This window comes from Oncorhynchus gorbuscha, linkage group LG12, assembly GCF_021184085.1.
Source record: "Oncorhynchus gorbuscha isolate QuinsamMale2020 ecotype Even-year linkage group LG12, OgorEven_v1.0, whole genome shotgun sequence".
Taxonomy (NCBI): Eukaryota; Metazoa; Chordata; class Actinopteri; order Salmoniformes; family Salmonidae; genus Oncorhynchus; species Oncorhynchus gorbuscha.
Window position 1 is genome coordinate 60,981,497 of NC_060184.1, and position 25,478 is coordinate 61,006,974.

Consider the following 25,478-nt stretch of genomic DNA (forward strand, 5'->3'; position numbering starts at 1 on the left):
AACAATGGGAGAAACTCCCCAAATACAGGTGTGCCAAGCTTGTAGCGTCATACCCAAGAAGACTCGACGCTGTAATCGCTGCCAAAGGTGCTTCAGCAAAGTACTGAGCGAAGGGTCTGAATACTTATGTAAATGTGATATTTCAATTATTTTTGTAATACATTTGCAAAAATGTCTAAAAACCTGTTTTTACTTTGTCATTATGGGATATTGTGTGTAGATTGGTGAGGGAAGGAAACAATTGAATCCATTTTAGAATAAGGCTGTAACGTAACAAAAATGTGGATGAAGTGAAGTGGTCTGAATACTTTCTGCATGTACTGTAATACCGTGACGTGCTTTTTTACAACAATACAATTGATAATACATTGATGCCACATCCAAAGTCCTCTCTCTTTTACAAAATAAAACGTAAAAACAAACAATGCAGACATTCCATTCACTGTTGTTTAGAATCCAGTTTTAATATTTTAAATGAACCATTAAAAGCACATTAAAACATTTTCTCATTTTAGTTACAAAAATGGGTCACCTAAAGGACTTATCATTGTATTCACAGAAGGATCTGAACAGAAGATGTCTAACCGATAAGTATTTCTTTCTTTAAAAAAATTCCCCACCCAAAATATATAAACTTAATTGTTTAACCAAGATATATACAGGGCATAACATCCATGGATCTTATGGTTATCAAGAAAGTTTGAGGTATACGACCAAAAAGAAAAAGGGACAGATTTTTTTTTTTAAACAAATCAAAACATCAAATTTACTTAAATAAAAAGAATGAATTCCATGATTGCTTAATACAAGCACAGGATCACAACATTAGTGGGATATGTTGCTGTATGTGTGCTGGTGAGATGTTTCCAGTTGTTTTACCTATGGTCTTGAAGGGCAAAACTGCAAATAACCTAGAGCTTTGGATGGTCAATATATACAAAAGGGATACATTATCATTAGAAATAGGGAATCGTTTGAATACTAATTTTATTTGCTTCATAACAGGTACACAGTATTTATTCATCAACAAAATATCATAATTATTTCTTTCTCTCTGTCTGTTTTTATTCATTTCTTTAACTTATATATATATTTTGTTTACGAACATTGAAAATAAGAGCCAGATGCGATTCTGATACACATGCAAGTTTTGAAAGTGGATTCAGAAAAAACAGATTGTACAAAATAATAATTACAGTTTTTTTTATCATCAAAATGCACCTTCTTTCTTAGCACCTCTTTATTTTGTTGTTTGAACAAGCACCATTGTAGTCATTTCTTTTGTACAGCACCTGGAGAAACCAGAAAAGAGGTGTGTCTCTCTCCTTTCGACCTCCCTCGTTCTTCTCCTGTTCACCCTTACCCTGCCACGCCTTCAAATGTCCTTCACCTTTGCTCCATAACAGTTTTAAGTCATGTGATTCTAGCCCTACAAGGGCAACAAGTATTTTTCTAGGTAATACATACATACATGGCAAGACATGTTCGCTACACCATTTTTTTTTTTTTTATTCAAAACTTGCATGTGGCATGGAAAAGGATGGGGGGGCTGGGTGGTATCCAAAATGTCTTGACTTTCTTTCTGACCCCACCAAGGTTTTTTGTTTTTTAGTTAGCCAAGGAAGCAGACTGGACCCACTTCAAATCCAAACTTCTGGCTGGCATCTCCAAAGTCATACAACATGACATCTATGATGGGAACCTGATCGATTTTGGGAGTATTAATCTCTATCACAGTCTTTCCGTAGCCCTTCCTCGTCTGTAAAGAGACAATGGGGGGGGGGGGAACATTAGACAGTGTGCTTTCAGTCAATTACAACCCCGTTGGAGCTAGTAAACAAGTCCAACAAAACAATCAATGGGGCATTTACATAAGCGATAAGCGCCAACTCTAGGGTTGCAAAATTCCAGAGACTTTCGCTAAAGTGCTTGAACTATCACCATTAGAGACAGGAAGTATTGAGAGGCAGCCCTTACCGCGCATCCGTCTGCGAGGGCCCTGATGTAGGGGTTGTTGTCATAGGATATCTCCTCGTCGTTGGATCCTAGGAATCGCAGCGCCTTGTCATAGCTGTCGGTGGTCTCGTCGTGCCACACCACAGACTGGTGGCAGTTATAGGTGAAGTTCTGCCTGGCAGAGGCAGTCAGTAGTTTCAGGAAGGTCATCTGAACCTCGTTTATTGTGTTGCCGGCTGCGTCAACGTATGACAACTGTTTATTGGAGGAAGGGGTGGGAGAAAACAGAAAATAGATTTAGAGGTCAGAAATTGAAGCATGGGATTGGATACAATGTACTGATTAGAAGTGTTCCATCCCAAGAGTTCTTATCAAACATCTTGTCAGCATCAGTTATACAATCTCTCTCTCTCAGACCACGGCCAAATTGAGTCTTAAAGTGATAGAGCGCTTTCCTCCTCATCCTTAAGCGTCCTTCATCATTCCCAAAGTGTATGAAATGTGACTGTGATGGGTCTGAAGGGGCTGATGAGAGTTCTTATATGAGAGGTCTCGATCCCTTTGTGGCTAGCAACGTGGGGTCACTTCCAGAGACACTCTTGTCATCTTGTCTATTTGTGGCCTAACGGCAACTTCTGAAGTGCCTCTGTACTGAGGGACAGAAGACAGGGACATTGCAGAGTGGGAGCCTGAGAAATCCTCTTAGTTTAGTATTGTGGAGGAGGAGGAGACAATTATTTTGTGAGGAGAGTGGCGCAGGATGGCAGCGTGGAATCGAGGGTGCACTTACTAGTTTACCCCGCTTAAATTCACTGAACCACGACCCTGGTATTTCTTTGGGCCATGAAGATATTCTGACCTGTGGAGCCAAACAAATGGAGCACATAGGTCTTGACAAGATCACGGAATACAACTGGTTCCTGGAATTCCATTTTTGTTGTGATGCATCAAATGTTAAGTACAATATGCAGCTAGATACCCCATCCCTCAGATCTTAATGTACAGGAGAATCACTACAGTATAGTCATTATTTGATTCCTAAGTATGTGTATGTCAGTTGGTTTCTGTTTGTATACAGTTTGTCTATACTGTATGTATTGACAATTATGTCAATTCCAACATTTGAATTTAATGCATCTATTTTCTTAATGTCTTTACATTTGTACAATTCACAGAGAATACAGTATGAATGTAAATGGCAAATTAACAAGATCATCACAAAACAAGATCAACTGGGTATTTTTGACAGCTAGAAGTCAATGGCCAAGCAGTGAACCCAGGAAACATCACCAAGCATGCATCTCCCAGTCTCACAGCCCTGACTGGCATATGAATGAAAACATCAGAACAGTATCTAGAATTGAACAAGACTATGGCTTGACTCCATGCTTTACTTGACAGTACAGTATGTGCAGGCCTCTTGGGGGAAATAAAAATGCCACTCACTCCGCTGGACTTCCTGTCTGGGTAGATGCAGGTCTCTCCTCCAGCCGTGAAGTTACAGTAGACAGAGAAGGAGTCCCCTGAACATCCCTGGTTAGGATCTATCCAGTACTCGCCTGTGGAAAAACCCAATGAATCAATTAAATACGTGAATCTTTAGTTCTCTCTAGTTCCCACGACTTCACCAAGCACTCAAAATGAAACATTTCAAAGCCAAAACACGTTTGACTTGAGGCCCAACACGTCCCACCACGATGCCGGCGTGATTTGGACTTCTAACCCCTTTTTAAACATGCGCTACAGACTGGGTTGTGTCATTGGGTTTGTCTATTACTTCTGCATCCGTTGGTACCAATCATTCGTCTGTGTGATTCACAGGGGCTGAGCTAGACCTGTGTTTGTGAGACAAGGGCGGATCCTGAAGGGTCCCAGGGCCAGGTCTTTATTTACAAAAACGTCTGTAGAGTCTGAATGCTTTGAGCTGTTATTTTTTTAATTGACATTTGTCAGTAAAACTCATGTTTACGTCAAATAGCGTTGTGTTCTACTTGTAGCCATGGTTGTCCTGAAAATAAAAGGGTCAAATACTTACTTACAAGGGCAGGACATTCAGGTAGTGGAAAGTCAGACAAATGAAAAGCCGATTTTTGCTCGGGTCTCGGTACGGATCGGGTTAAACTGCGCTATGACATCCATGTGTTTAAATCATGAGAGATGAAAGGTGACGTAAATGCGGCTGGACATCATGCCACTACATGTTATGCAGCCACTACACTATTTCATTATCACCTTAAGGAGAGAAAAAGTTAGAAATAACTTTAAAAAGGTCAAAGAAGGACCTGACATTTCTCTTGTATCAATTATGGACAGTCTGTTGAATGTTAAGTATAAACCCAAGGAGGCCTTGTTTTCAGTGCTATTCCCCACAGCAACACACTCCACCTGCAAATATATAATCTACACCCCCAATATCACTGCTATGAAATAAGCAAACACAGTCAAAGACGGTAGTATTGTAGTACTGTAGTACATTTGTATAATGCACAATGTTTTCTTTGATGTAATGTTTTATCCCTGTTTGGACCTCAGGAAGATTAGCTGATGCCTTGGCAACATCGAAATGGGATCCTAATAAAATACCAAATACGAAAGATGTCCTAATCTAGCTCAACAAAATGGCCACCAATCACAGCCAAGGCATTAGCATATTACCCATGATCCCCCTCTCTGTGACTCACCATCAGGGAACTCTGGGTGGGCGAGCTGCAGGTCTTTGCAGGTCCTGGCTGGGTTGTTCTGTGTGCCCATTGGGTACTTCATCCTCTCAATGTCCTGTTTGAGGTTGTTGAGCGAACCAAAGATGTCCTCCATGCCGTCTCCGTAGTCCATCATGGTGCCCGCCGCGTCCGCCTGCATGTCTGCATGTCTGCGGTTCTTCTTGGGAGACTGGATGGGCAGTGGCTGGATCACCTCGCCAGGGGGACCCTGTAGAGCAGAAAGGAAGAAGGAGAATATTGGTACGGAATCCCATAGTGTGACAGCGTATGCTTCAGATCGTTTTCTAAGAAATAACCCTTTTTGAATTTCACCTAATAACGTAAATGCCCTGTTCTCGGTTTTATACTGGACGCCAAAGGTTAATACTCACAGGAGGACCAGGTGGACCGATCGTACCGGTGTCTCCCTTCTGACCAGCAGGACCCTGGAAAGAACATGGAGATATAAGCATGATGTTAACTTTGGATCTAACAAACACTCCTTTAAACGACTGTCACCAACTTTCACCAGTTGAAACAAAGAGTGGTTGAACAGATCTTACCGATGAACCCTTAGATCCCTTAGGACCTCCAGGACCCTGGAAGAGACAGCCAAGACGCACAGTGAATAAATAGCAGAGGAATGTGTTTAAACATTATTGTGACATTTGAACTGTGAAGGCATGCTATTAAGAAAACAGAGAAAGCAGGGGACTGTCTTACAGGCAGGCCTGGAGGACCAGGAGGACCGAGAGGACCTGAAGAGCCACTAACACCCTGTGAAGAAGAGACCAGACATCAGTGAGATGACAGTGGGATAAAGCAGGGTAGAATACAAGGGGAAACATTAAAAACCTCTAGCAGCGTGTTAACGAGTCCTAAAATGTTTATTGTCCTATTTCATTGTGACAAATATAGCTCAAACGGCGACGCCTGTTCCTCAAGCCTAAAATAGAGACCGATAGAAGGAGACACGTTTTTTTCCCCGCCCACCATTCTTCTAAGACAGAGAAAGGGAACATTACAATTTCATTAGGCTCAACGTGAAGATGTTTAATCCATTCAGTCTCTTTAAATCGCGGAGCAAGGCTGCTGAAAGGCCGCGGCGGGTCTCAAATTGCATATTCACTCAATCTGCAATGTTTATTTAAAAATGGATGAGCGCCTTAATGTGGAGCTTCATCAGACTCGAGGACTGACCCTGTTCGAGTACCGCATGACATTTCTAACTTCCAGGAAAAAAAGATGCTTTGGTATATAGGAAAATTGCTATCCAATGAGGCTGGGAGAGAAATAGGATATTAACAGAATGCCATAGAAAGCAGAGCATTAGAATCCCTGTAATGGGCGTTACATTAGTTTTTAACACATATAATTCACCTTGAAAGACTGATCCTGCCACAAGAAGGCAAAGTGTGTACATTTCTACAGTACTGTATATGAGTAATGGTCAAGTCAAGTCCGTATTCATTTCAGAAGAGCGTACACTTGATGCATAAGTATATATGGTCCATTGGAGTGCTTGCTGCACAATATAAAGCAGGTAATGTGTCATTATAAACAACTTTCTCAGTGAACTGTAGGTGGCTGCAATCAGACCAATAGCATTGTACTTCCTGGTGGAGGGCAAATAGGTTCACGAATGGCAAACAGATGAGGCCATTAATCACTTACACCATCACCCTTGCCTCCAGGAGAGCCCTGGGGTCCGGGCAAGCCTCGGTCTCCCTTCTCTCCCTGCTCGCCAGGGGGTCCAATCAGACCAATCAGACCTGAATGACCCTGGAGGACACACACACAAAACAAGAGTCATGAGGACTGGAAAAATTGAGTCAAAACATTTTAAGACGATGCATCACTACAACCCTGCTATAAACGTCACCATTCAATCAAGTGAAATACAAATCAGCTGCAAATAATGAACATTATTGAACAAATCTGAAAGCATTTTAACCTAAAAAAATGTTGGGAGACTTACAAAACAATTTCTCTGAATTTCTCTGTGTGTGCAACTGAGGACAATATTCACAATAACGATGGCTGGAAAAGATTTGATCCTGAAACAGTCCCATTGATTTGAAAGCATGACAAATAGCCACATGAAAAGCTACCCATGGTGTCCTTTTAAACCAATCCCTGTCAATCCTGCTTTCATTTTTTGGGGCATTACTGCAATGCTTTGTGCTGCGTTACTGACTATCAAACCCGTAGTCCACTGGCAGAGCTGATGCTGTGTGTCAAATAGAGAAGGCTAAGAAGTAGGATCTTATTAAATTCAAAATGGCAACCAGCTTTCTCCAAATTTCACTTTAATTTACTGAGTAACATAAAACAAAAACAATTGTATTTGCATAGTGATAAAGCCTGTTACAAATGTATTGCTGTACCGAAATAAATGGTGTGTTTGATCTTTCTAGAAGAGCCGGTTATAAAGTTCAGGTGAGGGGAACTCTAGGTCCCATCCCAGCCATGCTCATAGTCATGGTCCCATCCCACTACAGGTTGAACTCCCAACCCCTTCTGGGATCAGAGAAATCAAATCAACAAGCTCTTTGGGATGGGAAATTGAGGCGAGCTCACCTTTTCACCCTTGGTCCCGGGGTCACCCTTCAGACCTGGGAGACCAGGGGGTCCCTAATAATCACAGAGAGACAAGGGGGTTAGAAATCAATTACAACACCACAGTAGAGAGAGAAAGAAAGAGGAGAGAGGTAATAATAGAAAGAAAGAGCTACGGAGAGAAAGGGAGAGAGAGAGAGAGAGAGAGAGAGAGAGAGAGAGAGAGAGAGAGAGAGAGAGAGAGAGAGAGAGAGAGAGAGAGAGAGAGAGAGAGAGAGAGAGAGAGAGAGGGAGAGGGAGAGGGAGAGGTAATAATAGAAAGAAAGAGCTACAGAGAGAGAAAGAGAGAGAGAGAGAGAGAGAGAGAGAGAGAGAGAGAGAGAGAGAGAGAGAGAGAGAGAGAGAGAGAGAGAGAGAGAGAGAGAGAGAGAGAGAGAGAGAGAGAGAGAGAGAGGGAGAGGGAGAGGGAGAGGGAGAGGAGAGGGAGAGGGAGAGGGAGAGGGAGAGGGAGAGGGAGAGGGAGAGGGAGGGGGGAGGTAATAATAGAAAGAAAGAGCTACAGAGAGAGAGAAAGAGAGAGAGAGAGAGAGAGAGAGAGAGAGAGAGAGAGAGAGAGAGAGAGAGAGAGAGAGAGAGAGAGAGAGAGAGAGAGAGAGAGAGAGGGAGAGGGAGAGGGAGAGGGAGAGGGAGAGGTAATAATAGAAAGAAAGAGCTACAGAGAGAGAGAGAGAGAGGGAGAGAGGCCACATTATCTCTGCTCACCATAGGTCCAGGTGGGCCGTCTTGTCCAGAGGAACCAGGAAGTCCTTGTTCACCCTGAGAAGAGAAAAGCCATCCAATTATAGCCCATCATTACAGCCTGCTGTAACTCTTATGGCCTCATATTGATTTCATGTGCCCGGCTCTATGATTAATTGTAGGAATACCACAAAAAAGTGTGTTCGAATAAACAACAGAAATGTATAAAGTACAAGCCAAATGGGACTATCGATTATTCCATGAGCACTGTTGTCATACTGCTTAAGGGCTGTTTGGTCTCTCTCTCTGTGTGTGTGTGTGTGTATGTGTGTGTGTGTGTGTGTGTGTGTGTGTGTGTGTGTGTGTGTGTGTGTGTGTGTGTGTGTGTGTGTGTGTGTGTGTGTGTGTGTGTGTGTGTGTGTGTGTGTGTGTGTGTGTGTGTGTGTGTGTGTGTGTGTGTGTGTGTGTGTGTGTGTGTGTGTGTGTGTGTAAACATTGGTGAATATAGGGAAATATGATGGAACGTTGGATCTTGGACTTACAACAGGGCCAGGGATTCCACGCAGACCTTCTGGACCGGGCTTTCCTGAGGGCCCCTGTGGGCCGACTGGGCCAGTTTTACCTGGGGGTCCCTCGGCTCCAGACTCACCCTGTAGGAAGGGACAAGATTGTCACAATGACATAACTCTACATGACGTCCACAAGTCCTTTCCATCTGGTTTGGTTGATCAAAATAATATAAAAAGAAACACTAGCAATACCGTGTTAACATGATCTCTTTGTGTTCATATTTCTGATCTACAGTTCATTTAAAAACCCTAACAACAGATGGTAAAATAACAGGCTGCTTGTCAACCTGACATCCTTGCTGTGTGTACTGTCAAAGAGCCATATCTTCTGCTGTTTTGAGCTTCAGATGAATGTATTCTATGCTAGTATAGCTGACTGGTATGTTGATGCATTCCCCTGCTCACAAAGTGGCATGGCTAATATCTGAAGGGTTAGATAACAACGGGGGTGAGGGGAGGGGGATGAGGAGAGAGGGGAGAGGGGGGGGGGGCATAAGGGGAGGGAGATGGGGGGGTGAGGGGAGGGAGATGGGGTGAGGGAGATGGGATGAGGGGAGAGGGGAGGGGAGAGGGAGAGAGAAGGGAAATTAGGAGAGGGAGATTAAGGGAGAGAGCCTTGAGATGAGGGGAGAGGGGAGGGGAGAGAGCAGGAAGATAAGGGGATGGAGATGAGGGGAGAGGGGAGGGAGATGAGGTGATGGAGATGAGGGGAGAGGGGAGGGAGATGAGGGGATGGAGGTGAGGGGGGGAGATGAGGGGATGGGATGAGAGGAGGGAGCAGGGAGATGAAGGGAGAGAGCAGGGAGATGAGGGGAGAGAGCAGGAAGATGAGGGGAGAGAGATGAGGGGATGGAGAAGAGGGGAGGGAGATGAGGGGAGAGAGCAGGGAGATGAGGGGAGAGAGCAGGGAGATGAGAGGAGAGGGGAGGGAGATGAGGGGAGGAGGATGTGGGGAGGGGGATGAGGGGTGAAGCATTGGGGGCTAGCTGGAGCCTGGAGTTGCTGAGACTGCTCTCTGGGCAAAGGCTGAATTGATTTTCTAGGTTACCTTGGCGCCCTTCTCTCCTTGTCTACCCTCTGCACCGGCAGTTCCTGGGGGGCCCTGGGGAGGACAAGAAGACATGCTTTAGCATCCCACAGCAGAGTGTTGTTGTGTGTGTGCATATGTGTGTGTGTGTGCATGTCTATTAGTCAGAGTATGTGTTTGTGCATGTGCAACAACATGAGTCAACAACAACATTGTGAGGTCAGTATTTCAGTTGAATTGTAACAATTTGTTACTGTGACATTCATCCATTTGACATCAATCACAAACACACCAGTAAAAACCCAGTGTTGTGTTTGCAGTGCAATATTTCAATGGCTTCAACTGAGTCATGAGGAAAGGAGAAGCTGCTTGAACAAACTATTGGCTACAGGGCTGTACTAATAAAAAATAAACCAAAGAAAGTGAAATCAAACACTGCAAATAATGTGATTAAGGTTGAATATTTGAACTAGCCCTAGTATCAACTCTAAAACAAGTCAATCCTGAATGTGGGGTTGAGAATCACATGAAGAAATCCATCAGCCAGTCCATACCTAGTAATTCCATTTTCTCCCCCCAAGAATATTATCATTCAATCCAACACTGATGGAAACTGTATTAGTGATCAAATGTCCTTGAAAAGTCTACCTCAATTTCCCAGCAAGTTTATAAAGATCTGTTTGACTGAACGGGACTGGACATGCTTTGTGAAATGAACTACTTACTGAATGACCTTATACACACACACACACACACACACACACACACACACACACACACACACACACACACACACACACACACACACACACACACACACACACACACACACACACACACACACACACACACACACACACACACACACACACACACACACACACACACACACACACACACACACACACACACACACACCTCTCTCTCAATAGTCTCCAATCACTTCAAGGTTTTCCAGTTCATCTCTCTCTCTGGCCATCTCTCCAAGGCCTAAAGCTGTCTCTTTCAACTACACAAGAGGTCCTCACATCAAAACCACATGCAGTCCACAGAGAGGCCCATTCTTCTCTGATCAGACAGTATGGGAAGGCAGGAGATGGCAGCAGGGCAGCAGGGTTTTGTGTTTTGACTGATTGCCCATGTAGAGATGTGGTCAAACAGGGCAGCATCTGCTTTGTTTCGTTCTCTTCATCTTCGCTAGATGTGTTGTGAGCAATGGTTCAAAAATGGTCTGTTTATTTCTGTTTGTGAATAGGATGCTGCTGCCAAATGTCTAAATGCCTACTGTAGCTGATGTGTATGTTGTCTTGTCCAGGGGAAGTATAAATACAGCATCAGTCTAGAAACAAATTAAGTATTCTAAACTGTAAATGAGATGTCACTGTTTATAGAGTATTCACCATGAATATCTACAGAGAGAAAACCATAGCATTAGAGCGACTGAAGTCACTGATTCCGTATGTGTTTCTGTGTTGTTCATTAAACAAACATTTGATTTTAGTCTTGGAGGTGTGTTTCGATATGGCAGGTACTGATGCTTGTCACCCATGAGACACCGTAGGAACAAAGCCAGTATCGCTTCCTCAAAATAGTCCGAATAAATCTAAGATAACTTTTGTTAAAAACTGCTATTCATTTTGACGTCTTTGACTGTGATGTGTGACGTGTCGTTTTATGTAAACAAAGTCAGATCTGCTGCTCTGATTGCAAGATCTGTCTCACTGTCTGTGTTCTGCGGTAGGATTGGATAGAGAGCAATCACCACGGCTGTGTATCCTGTTTTAGTTGTCAAGTGAGCATGTCGAAGTCAAAACCCCAACCCTCAAGTAAGTCATGACTAACTCACCTCCAAAACTCTGTTTTGGGACGAGACCGACTTTATTAATGAGAATTATTCTATTTACACTTTGTAGTCCATTTTGACAATACAATAACTGTTTCTGACTAATAGTCCATTTTCGATCAGATAAATCGTTTATGGCCTTCAGTTGCACTTTAAGATAAAAAAAGAATGAAGAAACACATAAATAAAGAACTGCTCTGCTGCTAAATGGCTTCGGACAGGGCCTGTAGGAGCTGGAGAGTGATTTCAGCTTCATTTTCAATTGCTATGGACAAACTGCAGAGAAAGCAAAAACACCCTGCAAAGTTAAATGCAAAACAACTCTAGCCCCAAGGGACTGATTCAGAGGAGCAGAATGCCTGGGAGTTGCAGAAGTCGTTCTAGGTTACAATTTCTGGAGGAAGGCGATGAAATACCTATGATGATGAAATAGTCGTTTTCCTAACATAATCCCTTGGCCATCAGCTGCATACGCTGATATGATGTTAAATACTCTGAATGTGAATTCCATCAAGCACATTGCAAAAGCAATTGCCGTTATTTGTAAAATGCACATATTGTACGCTATTGGCCTGTGCTATAACGTTGTTGCAGAAGATAGCTTGAGATAGCAAATTTGAGAAATGTGGGACAGTAATTGCGAATTTTCATTGAAAGAAATAATTTAACACCCGACAGAAAGAACTTTAATGCATTATTTGGGATTCGATAATGTCGGCTCCCTTCAACGATCATTAGCCGACCACAAATAATGTTTCACTTGCTTACTTCCAGGGAACGTCGAGAGGGAATGTATATGGCAGTAGCTTTATACAATAAACATCAGATATGATTGCCCTCGGTCATCATGATCATAAAAAGCATTTCAAATTCCATCTAAAACGTTCTCTTTGCCCTGGAGACCACCAAAAATGTCCAAAACGTCCATTTTTACTGGGCGAACTGAGTCAGCGACGGCTGCCCTGTCTGTGTAATGACATCTCACTACACTACAGCCATTCAATCTAATGTTACTAGCGTCGTGCCTTTGTTTGGCCGTGGCTGTCAGTCAAACTAGCCTAGATCAATAGTGTGTGAGGGGAGATATCTCTCTTCCCTCAGCTAGACACAGGTAAATTAGTTTTTGGACCCTGATGCTTTTTTTTCTCTCTCTTTTTTTCTCTCTTTCTAAAACCTATTTTCAATTTCTCACTGAGAAAAAAAAAAAACTATTCCAGACATCAAGCCCTTCATTTCTCTATGGGCTTTGAGATATCGTTCATTTCCATGTACAGACGGCTCAGTGGGCTTTGAGATATCGTTCATTTCCATGTACAGACGGCTCAGTGGCCCTGACCCTGCAAATATCACACATTGTTTTTCTCCCCCACTTTTTGATGAGAATGAATCGTGCAGGTTCTCTGGGGGGAAATTGAGTTGTAGAGTTTGGAGTTATTGTTCAGAGTAAAGAATTCTCACCTGAGGACTATAGGTTTAATCAACTATGACTGAGAGCATTCCATTGTCTAGTTTTATAATCAGACGTATATATCTCATCGAGCTATCTCAATAGGTGTTGAATAGTGGACAGTTGGGTTCAGTCACACAATCAAATCTAGGCCAAACGGGGCTTGATCAGAGAGTTACGATTAAACGCACAATATAAACGTACAACGTTGTTCAATCTTTTATCTGATCGGGGTCAAAGCTGCAGTATGATGCCATTTCATATAACAAACAGTGATGCTGACGTCTGTGGTGTGTTGGTGGGGATGATGACTATGATGATGAGGATGTTGAGACTTACTCTCTTGCCGGGAGGACCAGGTGGACCAGATTCACCAGATGGACCAGGAGGACCCTGGGATGGACAGAAGAAGTAGTAGACGAATAAGAAGAATAGAATAGAGAAGGTAAGAGAGTTAGGGGTCTTCATGCACATTAACAGTGTGCTGTGTAACATGATACAGTATATAGTCATATTCTTTGAAATAGATAATAATAATAATAATAATAATAGTACAAAACCACCATTATCCTTACAAACAGAGAAATGTGTGACTGCATATTGACATTAGACAAACTGATATCTATTTTTGAAGTCACACACTGTAGTCTTAAATATCACGTCTGTTTTCAGAACCTGCTTCACCCAATTATCTCATTTAATTGGAAGCAATCATAGCACATTTAGGTTAGCATAACCAAATATTTGACGTACACAAAATTAGAAAGTGGAGAATACAACTCAGAGTGGATAGGAATTTACAGAATTATTCAACTGTGTGATGTGGTTTATATTGAAACACTGTTAATCAGAGAATGGGAAAAACATGTTCTCCCTTTCAAAGTTAAACTTCACTGAGCCATGACAAAACTTTATGATACTTTAACTTCACTTTACATAACACCTTACTCTGAACCAACACACACACACACACACACACACACACACACACACACACACACACACACACACACACACACACACACACACACACACACACACACACACACACACACACACACACACACACACACACACACACACACACACACACACACACACACACACACAATCATGACCTCATTCCTATTGCATTTAAAGTTTCCTTTTATTTTCCCAGCACTTGCTAATCTCATTTCCATCCATCAATGTTAATATGTGAATTAAGTATCATAACTCACACCCTCACAAAGGCTTAAATCATCTGATTTGTTGTTCATATTTCAAATTAAAATCTATAAAATGAATAAACAGACTCGTATACTGTACTAGACCTTAAAGAAGTAAATTATATGATTCAATGTTCTCTATTGCAGGTACTTATTCATAAATAAAAGCTTATGGGAATTTACAACAGGCCAAGCACACAAGGGGCTTTAACGGTTATGCTAAATGGGATAGGCTATTTGTATAGACCATTATGACAGACTAATAGTTAATGGTAATGGTAATGCGCTCGTACAGTCGCCCGCTATCGTGCTGCCAACTGTAAAACCAGAGTTATATAATCAAGCAGATTTTTCAGTCCCCTTATTGTTGTGTTAATGATAGTTATGACATATGGACTTACAGGCTGACCAGATTCACCATCCTCTCCTTTCTCTCCCGCAGAGCCATCCGTTCCCTGGGGAGAAGAGATATGAACATGTGAGATGGATCACCATGATCTAGGTAATGGTAATAGTGGGATCTTTACAGTTGAATTAGTTATATAATGATGTAATAATACGTACAGCAACACCGGCCTCACCGGGTGGACCAGGGTCTCCAGGGAAACCAACCGGCCCCTGGATGGTGAAGGAAAGGCCGGAGAACAAATAAAACACCAGTATAATATGATCAATAATATACAAAATACTAGAATCTTCAACGATTGTGACCAAGGCCAACACCATCAGGTTTGTTCCTAATGGTTCTCATTGATCTGAAGATGAGAGGCGAAGCTTTATGAATAGACCATATCAACTGACAAAGGCACTTTGTGTAAACCTCGGCTCCCTGATGCTGCAGATGGTAATGTCAGCAAAGCACTCACCACAGTTCATTACCACGTTCAAAAAGAAGAAGAAAAAGACAACCTGTCCTAATAAAAAGGCTTTTTAGCTCTTGGCTTAAACTTGGCTTAAAATGAAATAAACCACCCAGAAGCAATCAAGGACATTTCTTTTCATTCACAAACGTCTGTGGTTCTATCCCTGCACAGGTTGGGGTAGAGACTGAAGCTTACAGGGTTGCCTTTGGGTCCATCATCTCCAGGGGGTCCTTTGGCGCCAGCGGGTCCGGCAGCTCCGGGTGGTCCTGCCTCTCCCTTGTCTCCTCTCTCGCCTTTAGGCCCCTGTAGAGAACAACAGATACCATCAACACACAGGAGGACCGAGCTGGAGCAGTAAGGTTCCCTGCTGAAGCTTGGATAATGAGCAGCAGTAGTGTGTATTGTTAGGAATTGAGGTAGGTAAGTGGTTACTCTACAGTTAGGCATTATATTTCACTTATATTTCACATATTTGCGGTCCCTTTGTGGAGCAGAGGTGGTAGTTGTTTATATGTACTGTGTAAGGTATTTCTTGATGCGGCAGTGGGCAGTGCGGCAGTGGTTAGAGCGTTGGGCCAGTAACCAAAAGGTTGCTGGTTTGAATCCCAGAAATCTGTTGTTCTGCCCTTGAACAAGGCAGCTAACCCATTGTTCCCCGCTAGGCCGTCATTGTAAATAAGAATTTGTTCTTAACTGACTTGCCTAGTTCAATAAAATGCTCAAGGTGATGCTTCCTGACATCTGAACTATTTAAGCATGACAAGCAAAACCTATATCGGGGGCCATTTTCTGCATTAGTTCTGGGAATTCTTGAGATATATTGAGTTGGATTATTAAGCAAGGTCATTATCCATGCTACTTAGAGTTCCCCTCTCCCCTGCTATTTCAGACTAGTCATCTTTTCGACCTGTTGTTGTGCTCACATCATGCTAATGATGAATGGAGATGACAACCCATCAATACGCTATGATGGACTAACTCCGTAGCAATTACCAATCAAATCTTTAGAACTACCTCACGGGGTTAGGTAGGTGTCAACCGAAACACCTTTATGATAACATTCCGGAATGATTTTGGTCATGGTTCTGGAATGTACAGAGGATTGCATTGGAACTAAACTACCCCAGGGAAACAGCGATCGTGAAAGGTAGACGTTGTGTACTCTATTTTTGCGATATGTCACTGTTTAGTAGCTCGGCGGAGTCCTGGTGTTAAGTTCTAGTAGCCATTGTTCCAGAGCTGAGACTGATGTGTTCATATGGCTGCAGTAATCATCTGTTAAGAGTCTGGGAAGTGATTCAGCTTGGCAGGGCTGTGTTACCATAGAGCGTTGGCCAGAAACACACTGAGAACGACGCTGTGACGCTGGCCCATCAGCAGCAACACAGGACCAGCAATTACTACCACTCACATCACTAAAAGGACTTTGCATGTCTACGTGTTGTTGGACAGTACGCCGCGTGTTTACGCGGGGTGTTATGAACTAATGCATAATCATAATCATTGTCCTGGTAATGGGGAAATACACAAAACACACGATGCCTTGGATGATAGATAATTATGTGAATGTAGACGCAGACACACAGACACACTGAGACAGAGACTTACTCCAGTTCCGGGCTCTCCAGGGGTTCCTGGGTTGCCAGCTTCACCGTTTTCACCCTGTAAATGAAAACACCATTTTAGAATCTCGGCCAAGATAGACACCCTTATGAATGCATGCTCTACTAGATGACATTATACTGTTGTCAAAATAGGCTCTAACACCCTATGAGTAGGCTAACAATACGTGTCAGAGTGGGTGCTGAGTGTCATTAGGTTTTAGAATCTCTCCCGTGTTATACATTAATAGACATGAATGCTTACATTATCATGTTCTCAAAACACAGGGCTCTCAAACGCTGTGCATAACAATATACTTTGTAGGGGTTGATGCTGAGTGTCATCCGGTTGAAATTTAACATAGGTGTGATAGCATTAAGGCTAGTCGGTGTGCTCTCTCAAAGTGATGATAACCTTCCATGGATAGGTTTCATATTCTGGAGTCATCATTCCGTTGCATTAAGTATTGATGGTGGGGGCCGGCTGCCAGATGGCACTAAAATGGAGGAGTGGTGTTGGAACTGTTGTAAAATAGGCATTAATAGTGTCAGAGCGCTAACTCAGACACAGGCTGCCATAGGCAATTAATGGAGTCCTGGAGATAACATCAGTGGACTGGGGAGAGGGGAGGGAAGGGGTAGGTGGAGGGACGTTGGCAGGATTTCCACCCCAGACACACACTCCGGACTGTCTTGTAATGGGCACACGACCTCACCTTCTCACCCACGCCTCCCATGGCACCCACACCACCAGGAGGACCTTGTGCACCCTGACAGGAACAGAAAAGAGGAGAGAGGAGTCAGCATTCATTACCTCAGGAGAGACAGATTTTCTCTGTTATATCTGTTTGGGTGACATTTGGTAATGTGACGATGAGTTATTGGAGATAAAAGATTGATGTGTGGTACGTACATCAGCTCCACTAGGACCCTGAGGACCTCTGGGACCAGGTGGACCGGGGGGACCCTGTAAAGAGACAACAGGAAGTGATAGGGTCAAAACAGGAAGTGAGTTCTAGGGTGAAACGTATTTCTCATTTCGATAGTGATACAAATTGTTTTAATGATGATTATCTGCTCACCATCGGACCGACATCGCCATTCTCACCCTTCTCTCCTGGAGGTCCAGGAAGACCCTGAGGGCAGACAGAAATAAACAAGCAAACTTTTCATTATTCTGGTTTAGCTTGAGGAAACATGCAGATGTAATTGAAAAACTAAGCAAAACCTTCAAGAATAGTTTTATCAATTGATGCACTTTATAAATTGTACCAGATGTCTTTAATTTGGGTTATGATGATTAATTGGACAGAAATGAATTGGTGATGGCTGTATTGTAGCTTTTAGTTGACCACTGAGGTAAACGGTATACTGTGAACAAAGAGTTAGCAGAGCCAGTCAATTTCCACAGCAAGGGAGTGATAGAAACCAGACTCCATTCAGTGTCTTAATGAATTAATCACCAATTAAACATTATGTCCAATCTCTCAGTTCTCTAATTCTACAGATAAAGTTGTGCCCCTCTCTCTGACACAAAGAGACACCAGGGAGACATTTGTCCATGATGACAGACACAAACTGCCATCAAGGAGAAATGACTCTTTTCACACTGTGTGACAATGTGACCAATAGTGAGTTTATGGGAAACAAAATAAGGCGACAAGATTAAACAAGACTGAATGTCAAGTATTTCTCTATGTCAAAATGGAGGTCATTTGTTCCTAACCAAAAACCCTGACATGGACCCCATCGTTCATTTCCTTGCATGTTAAGTGGACTATGTGGTTGAGGCGTCATATGTACGTTTGATCCCTGACATTTCAACTTTAATTGCTTTGGTCATTCCCCATTCAGTCTCCTCCACTATTCAAAGGCAGTGTGTCTCTGTCGTCACCATGAGGAGCGAAGACAAAGATCTCATTTTATCTGCTATTTACCCTCAGTTACAACAACCTATCTTCCTCAAATACCTACGCCCGATGGGAGGAAGCTGAGGCTGAGACAGACTGTGTGTGTGTGTGTGTGTGTGTGTGTGTGTGTGTGTGTGTGTGTGTGTGTGTGTGTGTGTGTGTGTGTGTGTGTGTGTGTGTGTGTGTGTGTGTGTGTGTGTGTGTGTGTGTGTGTGTGTGTGTGTGTGTGTGTGTGTGTGTGTGTGTGTGTGTGTGTGTGTGTGTGTGTGTAAATGTGTCCGTGTGTGTGTGTCCGTGCATGTGCAAGTCCGTGATTGTGTGTGTGTTTCTGCATGCTGATTTGTCCCCCTGGAGTGGAAATCTCATCAGAATGGTGGTCTCCTGAGTCAGAGATCGTTAACAGGAACACTGATTATGCACCACAGAGTGGAAAGAGGAGAGTGTGTTCAATGGCCTACTGCCTATTGGAAGAGGTCAGTCCACGCAATTAATGAAATAGCCATGGAAGTGAATTACGCTCAATTAAAAGTTAATTGAATTGAATAGCCAGGAAGATTGAAACTTGAGACTAGCGGGTATAGTCTGTATAATTCCATCAAGACAATGACCTGGGTTTAATGAACAGCTAATTCATTTGGCTCATAAAGACAGTCACTGTACTGTACCACGGACTCCCTTATGTTGATGATTCCCTTACGTTGATGATTCCCTTACGTTGATGATTCCCTTATGTTGATGATTCCCTTACGTTGATGATTCCCTTACGTTGATGAGTCCCTTACGTTGATGATTCCCTTATGTTGATGATTCCCTTACGTTGATGATTTCCTTACGTTGATGATTCCCTTACGTTGATGATTCCCTTACGTTGATGATTCCCTTATGTTGATGATTCCCTTACGTTGATGATTTCGTTGATGATTCCCTTACGTTGATGATTCCCTTACGTTGATGATTCCCTTACATTGATGAGGTAGATAGAAACACCTGACCACTGCTTTACTATAAACACCAACCATATTACCTTTATATTTAACATAAACTAACTTAGTATATATTTTTCACATTTTACATAATATAAAACAATAGGAATCACCTCTATGCTCTTTAGTTACTGAAACATCTAGTGTGGGGAAACTAAACCAAACTATACAAAACGGATAATTTACCTCTGGCATTTCATTACAAACGGACTGTCGGTCAGAAGACAGTGCATTGTCTTCTGACATCTGTGCTGACCCAGAGTCCCATTTGTTGGCAAATGGCCCTTTAATCCACCTATATTAAAATACCACCATTCAAGACCACATAGAAATCCTTTTGTATTGAAATGCTTTGTGAGGTCAGAGCACTCGGATCAACCCTACTCATTAGCCAGAGTGTCCATTGTGCGCTCTGAATGCTCTGAAAGCAAAACGCTCTGAATTTACGAACGACCCAGAGTGTACTCTGACACTCCAGACTGAATTTACGAACGCACCCTAAGACTCAGAGAGAGAATGGATGCAAATAGTTTGCATCAATACCAGTGGGATCCATGGTTAAGTATGTTTGTGTGTGTGTGTGTGTGTGGGGGGGGGGGTTGAGGGTGTGTGTGTTTCAGGGGGGTTACTTTGTGCAAAGCCTATACTATATGTGTTTGTGTGTGAATGTTTGTCCCTGGAGTACAGGTGATGCTAGTGTTTCAGGGTGTGTTTGGGGTTCCCCACCCACCTGCAGACCAATGGGACCAGGGGGCCCGGGGAAACCTCTGGATCCTTCGTCTCCCTTCTGTCCGAACATCCCCTGCTGACCCCTGGGACCGGGCTCTCCATCACCTCCCTGAGGACACAGTAACCATGTTAACACACAGACGGAGCAAAGCAATACACTGGATGTATGTAGCTAACACGTAGCATGTCTACTGTAGCTGAGTGTCTCCCCAATGGGGGCTTAGGTGGGTCCAAGGCTGGACAGGGGCAGAGATACTCACTGCAGGTCCTGGGTTACCGATGGGACCCTGGAGACCAGCTGGGCCAGGAGGACCCTGTTCACCCTTGTCTGCTTTGCTTCCCTTCTGACCGGGCTCTCCAACCTCTCCCTGGGACACACAGGACACACAGGATACACACACATAGGACACACGTATCACACAGGAGGACACACTTCACTTGTGTCTGACATTTCTACAATAACATCTACTTTAAAATGCAAACCTTGTACAGAAAATCAAAACACTTACAAACAAACTGTCAGAGAATTGGCAAATGAGTTAATTACCTACAGTCAAAATCACTAGAGCAAAGATGCAGAAATCAGTCAAAATGTGGATTCAATTTGTGTGTGGGAAGGATACATGCGATTTTAAATACAAGTGATAGATGGTGTTGGAGATTAGTGGACAAGTCCATTTAAAGCTCTACTGTGACATATGTTTGGCAGCTCAATAGATGGGCTGGATCGTAACCTTCTGGGAAGAAATTATAGCTGCAGATAAAACAGAGACGGTTTTTCCCTTTTATATCTCTTCTAATTACATTTAGTTTGATGATTGGTTATGATGATGGATATGCAGCCAGAGACAGAGAGACAGAGAGAGAGAGAGAGAGAGAGAGAGAGAGAGAGAGAGAGAGAGAGAGAGAGAGAGAGAGAGAGACAGAGACAGAGAGAGAGAGACAGAGAGAGACAGAGAGAGAGAGAGAGAGAGAGAGAGAGAGAGTACAGAGAGAGAGAAAAAAAAAAGACAGTGAGAGTAGAGATGTATTTACAGTGCAGATGGCCCGTGCATGATTCATGTGAAACCGCTGATGAAGATTGATAAGCGATCTGTTTCACTCAAAACATTTGGCCCAGATTTGGGAGGGAGGGAGAGAGAGAGTCGATAGAAAAAGTAGAGAGAAAGAGAGAGAAAGAGAGAGAGAGAGAGAGAGTTGATAGAAAAAGTAGAGAGAGAGACATCGGTCCTTGGAGAGGTCCTGGGTCTGGTCTGGGCCAAACCAGATGGGGAGGGTAGGGTACTAACCTTATCACCGTCCTCTCCGGGTGGACCCTGAGGTCCGGCGGGACCAGGCAGACCCACTGGACCTTGGACTCCGTCCCGACCAGCTGGTCCTTGGGGACCTTTCTCACCAGGCCCTCCCTTCTCTCCAGCAGGTCCTGGGGGCCCCTGAGGGCCAGTTCTACCAGATAAACCGATAGGGCCGGCAGGTCCAGCAGCACCTCTCTCACCAGGGGAGCCCTGCGAGAGAAATGGGTTGAACACACTTTAAAGAGAGAGATCGAGGGAAGAAGCTCATTCAGAGTTCAGAGTTCATGTGGGGGTGAAATCATACATCATATGATTAATTAAATCATTCCATCTACATTACAAAGCAATAATGAATCACAGGATTCTCCATTAGGAATATGTGTCTAAGAACTACACTGTGGTCCACTGTTAATGGGTTCTACTTGGAAAATATAATGTTTTTTTCTCACAAGTACTCTATTATCCATTCAGTATAAAATACAAGAGATACTCCTCGAAAGCAAAAACAACAACATAACCCAGGTTATTTCAGGAGGGGGGGGGGGGTTCGCTATTAGCCACTTACAGCCATTGCTCTTCTTGTTTTGGAACCATTACCATTTGCTAGCCTCTCCTCTCGGAGCAGAACAGAGCAGCAGGGCTCAGACAGGAGACATTATCAGAGATGAGAAAGGAAGGGAGGGAGGGAGGAAGTGGGCAGGCTTGCAGGCAGTCTTAATCTAGCCCAGAGGAGTGATCTGACTACTGAGTGCGGGACTGACTCCAGAGGTCTTCAGGGCTCTTCTCTTCACATGCTGCCTCTGCCTGGCACATAGAAACCTAATGTTTCTACAGGGAGGTTGGCTGTTGGTGTCGTCTGGAGCTCAGCTAGTGTTAATGGATAGGTTTGTGTCCTAACAACACTAATGACTTGGGGTGTGTCCCTATACCCTTAAATGCCTTGTATTTCTTGTCTCCATTCCTTAGTTTATAATTCATAAACACATCCTGTGTAGCTCAGCGGTGGCACTACGGTGGCAGGTTGGGAAGGTGAGGATGTGTTAGGACACATCCTGTCTGACTGTCCGACTGGCTGTGTGTAGCTCAGTGACGGCTGTGGCAGGTTGGCACGGAGATGAAGGTATTTCAGATAATTGGGACACATCCTATCTGACTGGCTGTCTAGCTCAGCAGTGGCAGTCCATGGCAGGCCGGGAGATGTTGTAGAGTGTTAGGACACACCCCATGTGTGTCTGGCAGTGGCAGGTTGTGAGGTCTCCTCTGAATCATGACACATGGCATGCGGTGGGAATGTCTGTGCGGTCAGACAACGTGATGAGTCAGTATGGAATGGACACGGTAGGCTACCCGCAACGCGCTCCCATTCACCTCACAGGCCGGGAGCCGAGTCGAGCGGATTGGATTGGATTGCAGACGGGCTGGCAGCAAACCACCACAATCTCAATTCTACTTCCCGCATGACCACTCACATGATGAATTTCTAGCTGGTGTGTGGCGCTAAGAGATTGCAAAGTCACACAAACACTTCCTTCCAGAAGACGGCTACGCAATGGAATCACCACAATATGTTATATGTTATATTGAATTAAGTTCATGTTGGTATGCAAATCACATTTTTCTCACAATGCCAAATTCAGACACCTCACATGTCCTGTCTAAACCTTCAGCCCTTTGTCAAGCCATTTAAATAGCAATTACACTTGGACAATACTCATCTCGTGCTCCAGAGGGAGAAATCTGAATATTGACATTTTAGTCCTAAAAAGTTTTGAAGACACTCCAACTTTGAGCCTGTCACCTTAAGCCAACCAAGCACCTATGTCAAGATGTCAAGAGAAAGCAATTACAAAGCCAGAATCTCAAAGTTATCATTGGAAATGTGTGGGATCCTGTCGTCTGTTCTTCAAAGGAATCAAACTGCCATCTAGTGTTGGGAGTCATTATTGCAGGATCATATAGAACGCTGCATTATAGAAAAGCCTAGATAGGATCAAGGATCTGCAATGCATCCTGTTGTGCGACAAGCTGAATATTGATCCTAGACTGATCTCTACCTCCGATATAAGAGTGATAAGAACAGCTAAGCTAACGCACTGTGTTGCAGTTGTATCATTGACGTGGTAGGGGGAATATCCCCATCAATAACCATGTTATCTGAAGACCCCCAGGAATTTTAACAACATCCCCTTCACAATAACAACAGACAGGCAGGTAGGTGATGGTAGGTGACAGGGAGATACTTACCACGGGGCCAGAGGGACCCTGAGGTCCTTCTCCTCCCTTCAAACCAGCTGGACCCTGGAAGGAAGGTGAAGAAGAGATGGATGGTTAGAGAGATGTGTCAAAAGAAACACACAGCCTGAAAGATAGTGTTTGAGGTCCCCATAGGTGCGTCAGTCTGTCAGTCTGCCAGTCAGTCTGTCAGTCTGTCAGTATTGAATGGTATTACTCCTGTCCCAGACAGAGATTGGAGGGATACTGTGAAGTGACACCTTGGGGAGTCAGTCACCATTGAGTCAGTCACCATTGATCTGAATGGGAGAAAAGGTGGGTATTTATTAAGCCATATTTCCCCCTCAGGCACTTTCCCATCAAAAGCGCAGTGAAACATAACTGCTGAAATAAACATCTGTGTGTGCGTGTATGTGTGTGTACAATCCAGTGTGTGTGTGTGTGTATGTGTGTGTACACTCCAGTGTCTGTGTGTGTGTGTATGTGTGTGTACACTCCAGTGTGTGTGTGTGTGTATGTGTGTGTACACTCCAGTGTGTGTGTGTATGTGTGTGTACACTCCAGTGTATGTGTGTGTGTGTGTGTGTGTATGTGTGTACACTCCTGTGTGTGTGTGTGTGTGTGTGTGTGTGTGTGTGTGTGTGTGTGTGTGTGTGTGTGTGTGTGTGTGTGTGTGTGTGTGTGTGTGTGTGTGTGTGTGTGTGTGTGTGTGTGTGTGTGTGTGTGTGTGTGTGTGTGTGTGACTGGCTCCCTAACAGCCCTGCAGCACACATGGTGGTATTAGTAATGAGTCTTGGGGTGTTGCTGTGAGAGAGTAAATTACACCACTAGAAAACAATCAGGGGTAGCTGCTTGCCTGCTGAGACTGACCTTGACTTAGTCTGGAACAATGGCCCTATGCCGCCTTTCATTCCCTCAGCCTAATCGCTAGCGCTCCCGCTTTAGTAATTCATTTAGTAAATAATGCATACAACAAAACAAATAACCCTCCCACCAAATGTGGTTGCGGAAGAAAACGCTCCCAGTAGCTGGGTGCATCGGCGCCTTTGGGTTGAATCAGGGGTTTTGTAAAGTGACCCGGAGCTCAAGTAAACTTCATCTCTCCTCTGCTACTTTAGCAGAGGTTAAAACTGAGTGCTCGGTTGGTGTGAGGCTTATTCAGGGGGATGTGGATCTGTTCATTTGCAACACGTCTCTTTGAGTTTCCCTGCAGTGGTGGCCGGGTGACGCCCCCCCCTGTAGTGTATAGGCGCTGGTTCATTTGTCAGGGGTGGTGGTGGGCGGAGAGGGGCGTGGTCCGCCATTCTCTGCCAGTGAATACAGAGGGAACCTGTAACGGATAGAGGCGTGTTGCAGCTGATGTGTTTCTCACCGACGCGCCGGGAAGACCTCTCTCTCCTGGGAATCCTCGTAGACCAGCGGGACCGTCTTTACCCGAGGCTCCTTGGGGACCGGGGTCTCCCTACAGACACACAGCAGAGGAGAGAGTGAGAGGTATCCATCTGCACCGTGTTATACCCCCCAATCCCTTTGACATCAGGGCGACAGAAGGACCTTTCTGGATAGCCGTCATTACCGTACTTCAAGCGCTGTTTTAAGTCTGTATCTTGAGCTGACGCACTAGTTAGCGCAGCACCTTCCTCTTGTTCTGATAATGAACTACGCTATGCACATCAACAAGCTCCGGTCTCCTGAATAATGGTCGCCCCATTCTGCATCCCTTCAAATGCACAACTGATTCAAAACAACCAGCCGAGAGCTATAATAACGCAGCCCTAGAGGGCAACGAGCTGAGGGACAGTAAAACATAAACAAAAAC

The 25,478-nt window shown here is 43.9% G+C and overlaps 1 protein-coding gene across 1 annotated transcript in view; it reads right to left on the reverse strand.

The window, feature by feature from the left end:
- Window positions 1–438: 438 nt before the first annotated feature.
- Window positions 439–25,478, reverse strand: part of col11a1a (collagen, type XI, alpha 1a) — a 96,751-nt gene continuing 71,711 nt past the window's right edge. The window contains 26 exon segments of the mRNA XM_046292518.1: window positions 439–1,759; window positions 1,978–2,211; window positions 2,747–2,815; window positions 3,403–3,515; window positions 4,638–4,884; window positions 5,048–5,101; window positions 5,219–5,254; window positions 5,379–5,432; window positions 6,330–6,437; window positions 7,236–7,289; window positions 7,977–8,030; window positions 8,495–8,602; window positions 9,570–9,623; window positions 13,178–13,231; window positions 14,448–14,501; window positions 14,611–14,664; window positions 15,105–15,212; window positions 16,518–16,571; window positions 17,227–17,280; window positions 17,424–17,477; window positions 17,593–17,646; window positions 20,134–20,241; window positions 20,393–20,500; window positions 21,422–21,637; window positions 23,672–23,725; window positions 25,032–25,121. Of these exon segments, the coding sequence (XP_046148474.1) occupies window positions 1,613–1,759; window positions 1,978–2,211; window positions 2,747–2,815; window positions 3,403–3,515; window positions 4,638–4,884; window positions 5,048–5,101; window positions 5,219–5,254; window positions 5,379–5,432; window positions 6,330–6,437; window positions 7,236–7,289; window positions 7,977–8,030; window positions 8,495–8,602; window positions 9,570–9,623; window positions 13,178–13,231; window positions 14,448–14,501; window positions 14,611–14,664; window positions 15,105–15,212; window positions 16,518–16,571; window positions 17,227–17,280; window positions 17,424–17,477; window positions 17,593–17,646; window positions 20,134–20,241; window positions 20,393–20,500; window positions 21,422–21,637; window positions 23,672–23,725; window positions 25,032–25,121 (2,394 nt within the window). The 3' untranslated portion in view covers window positions 439–1,612.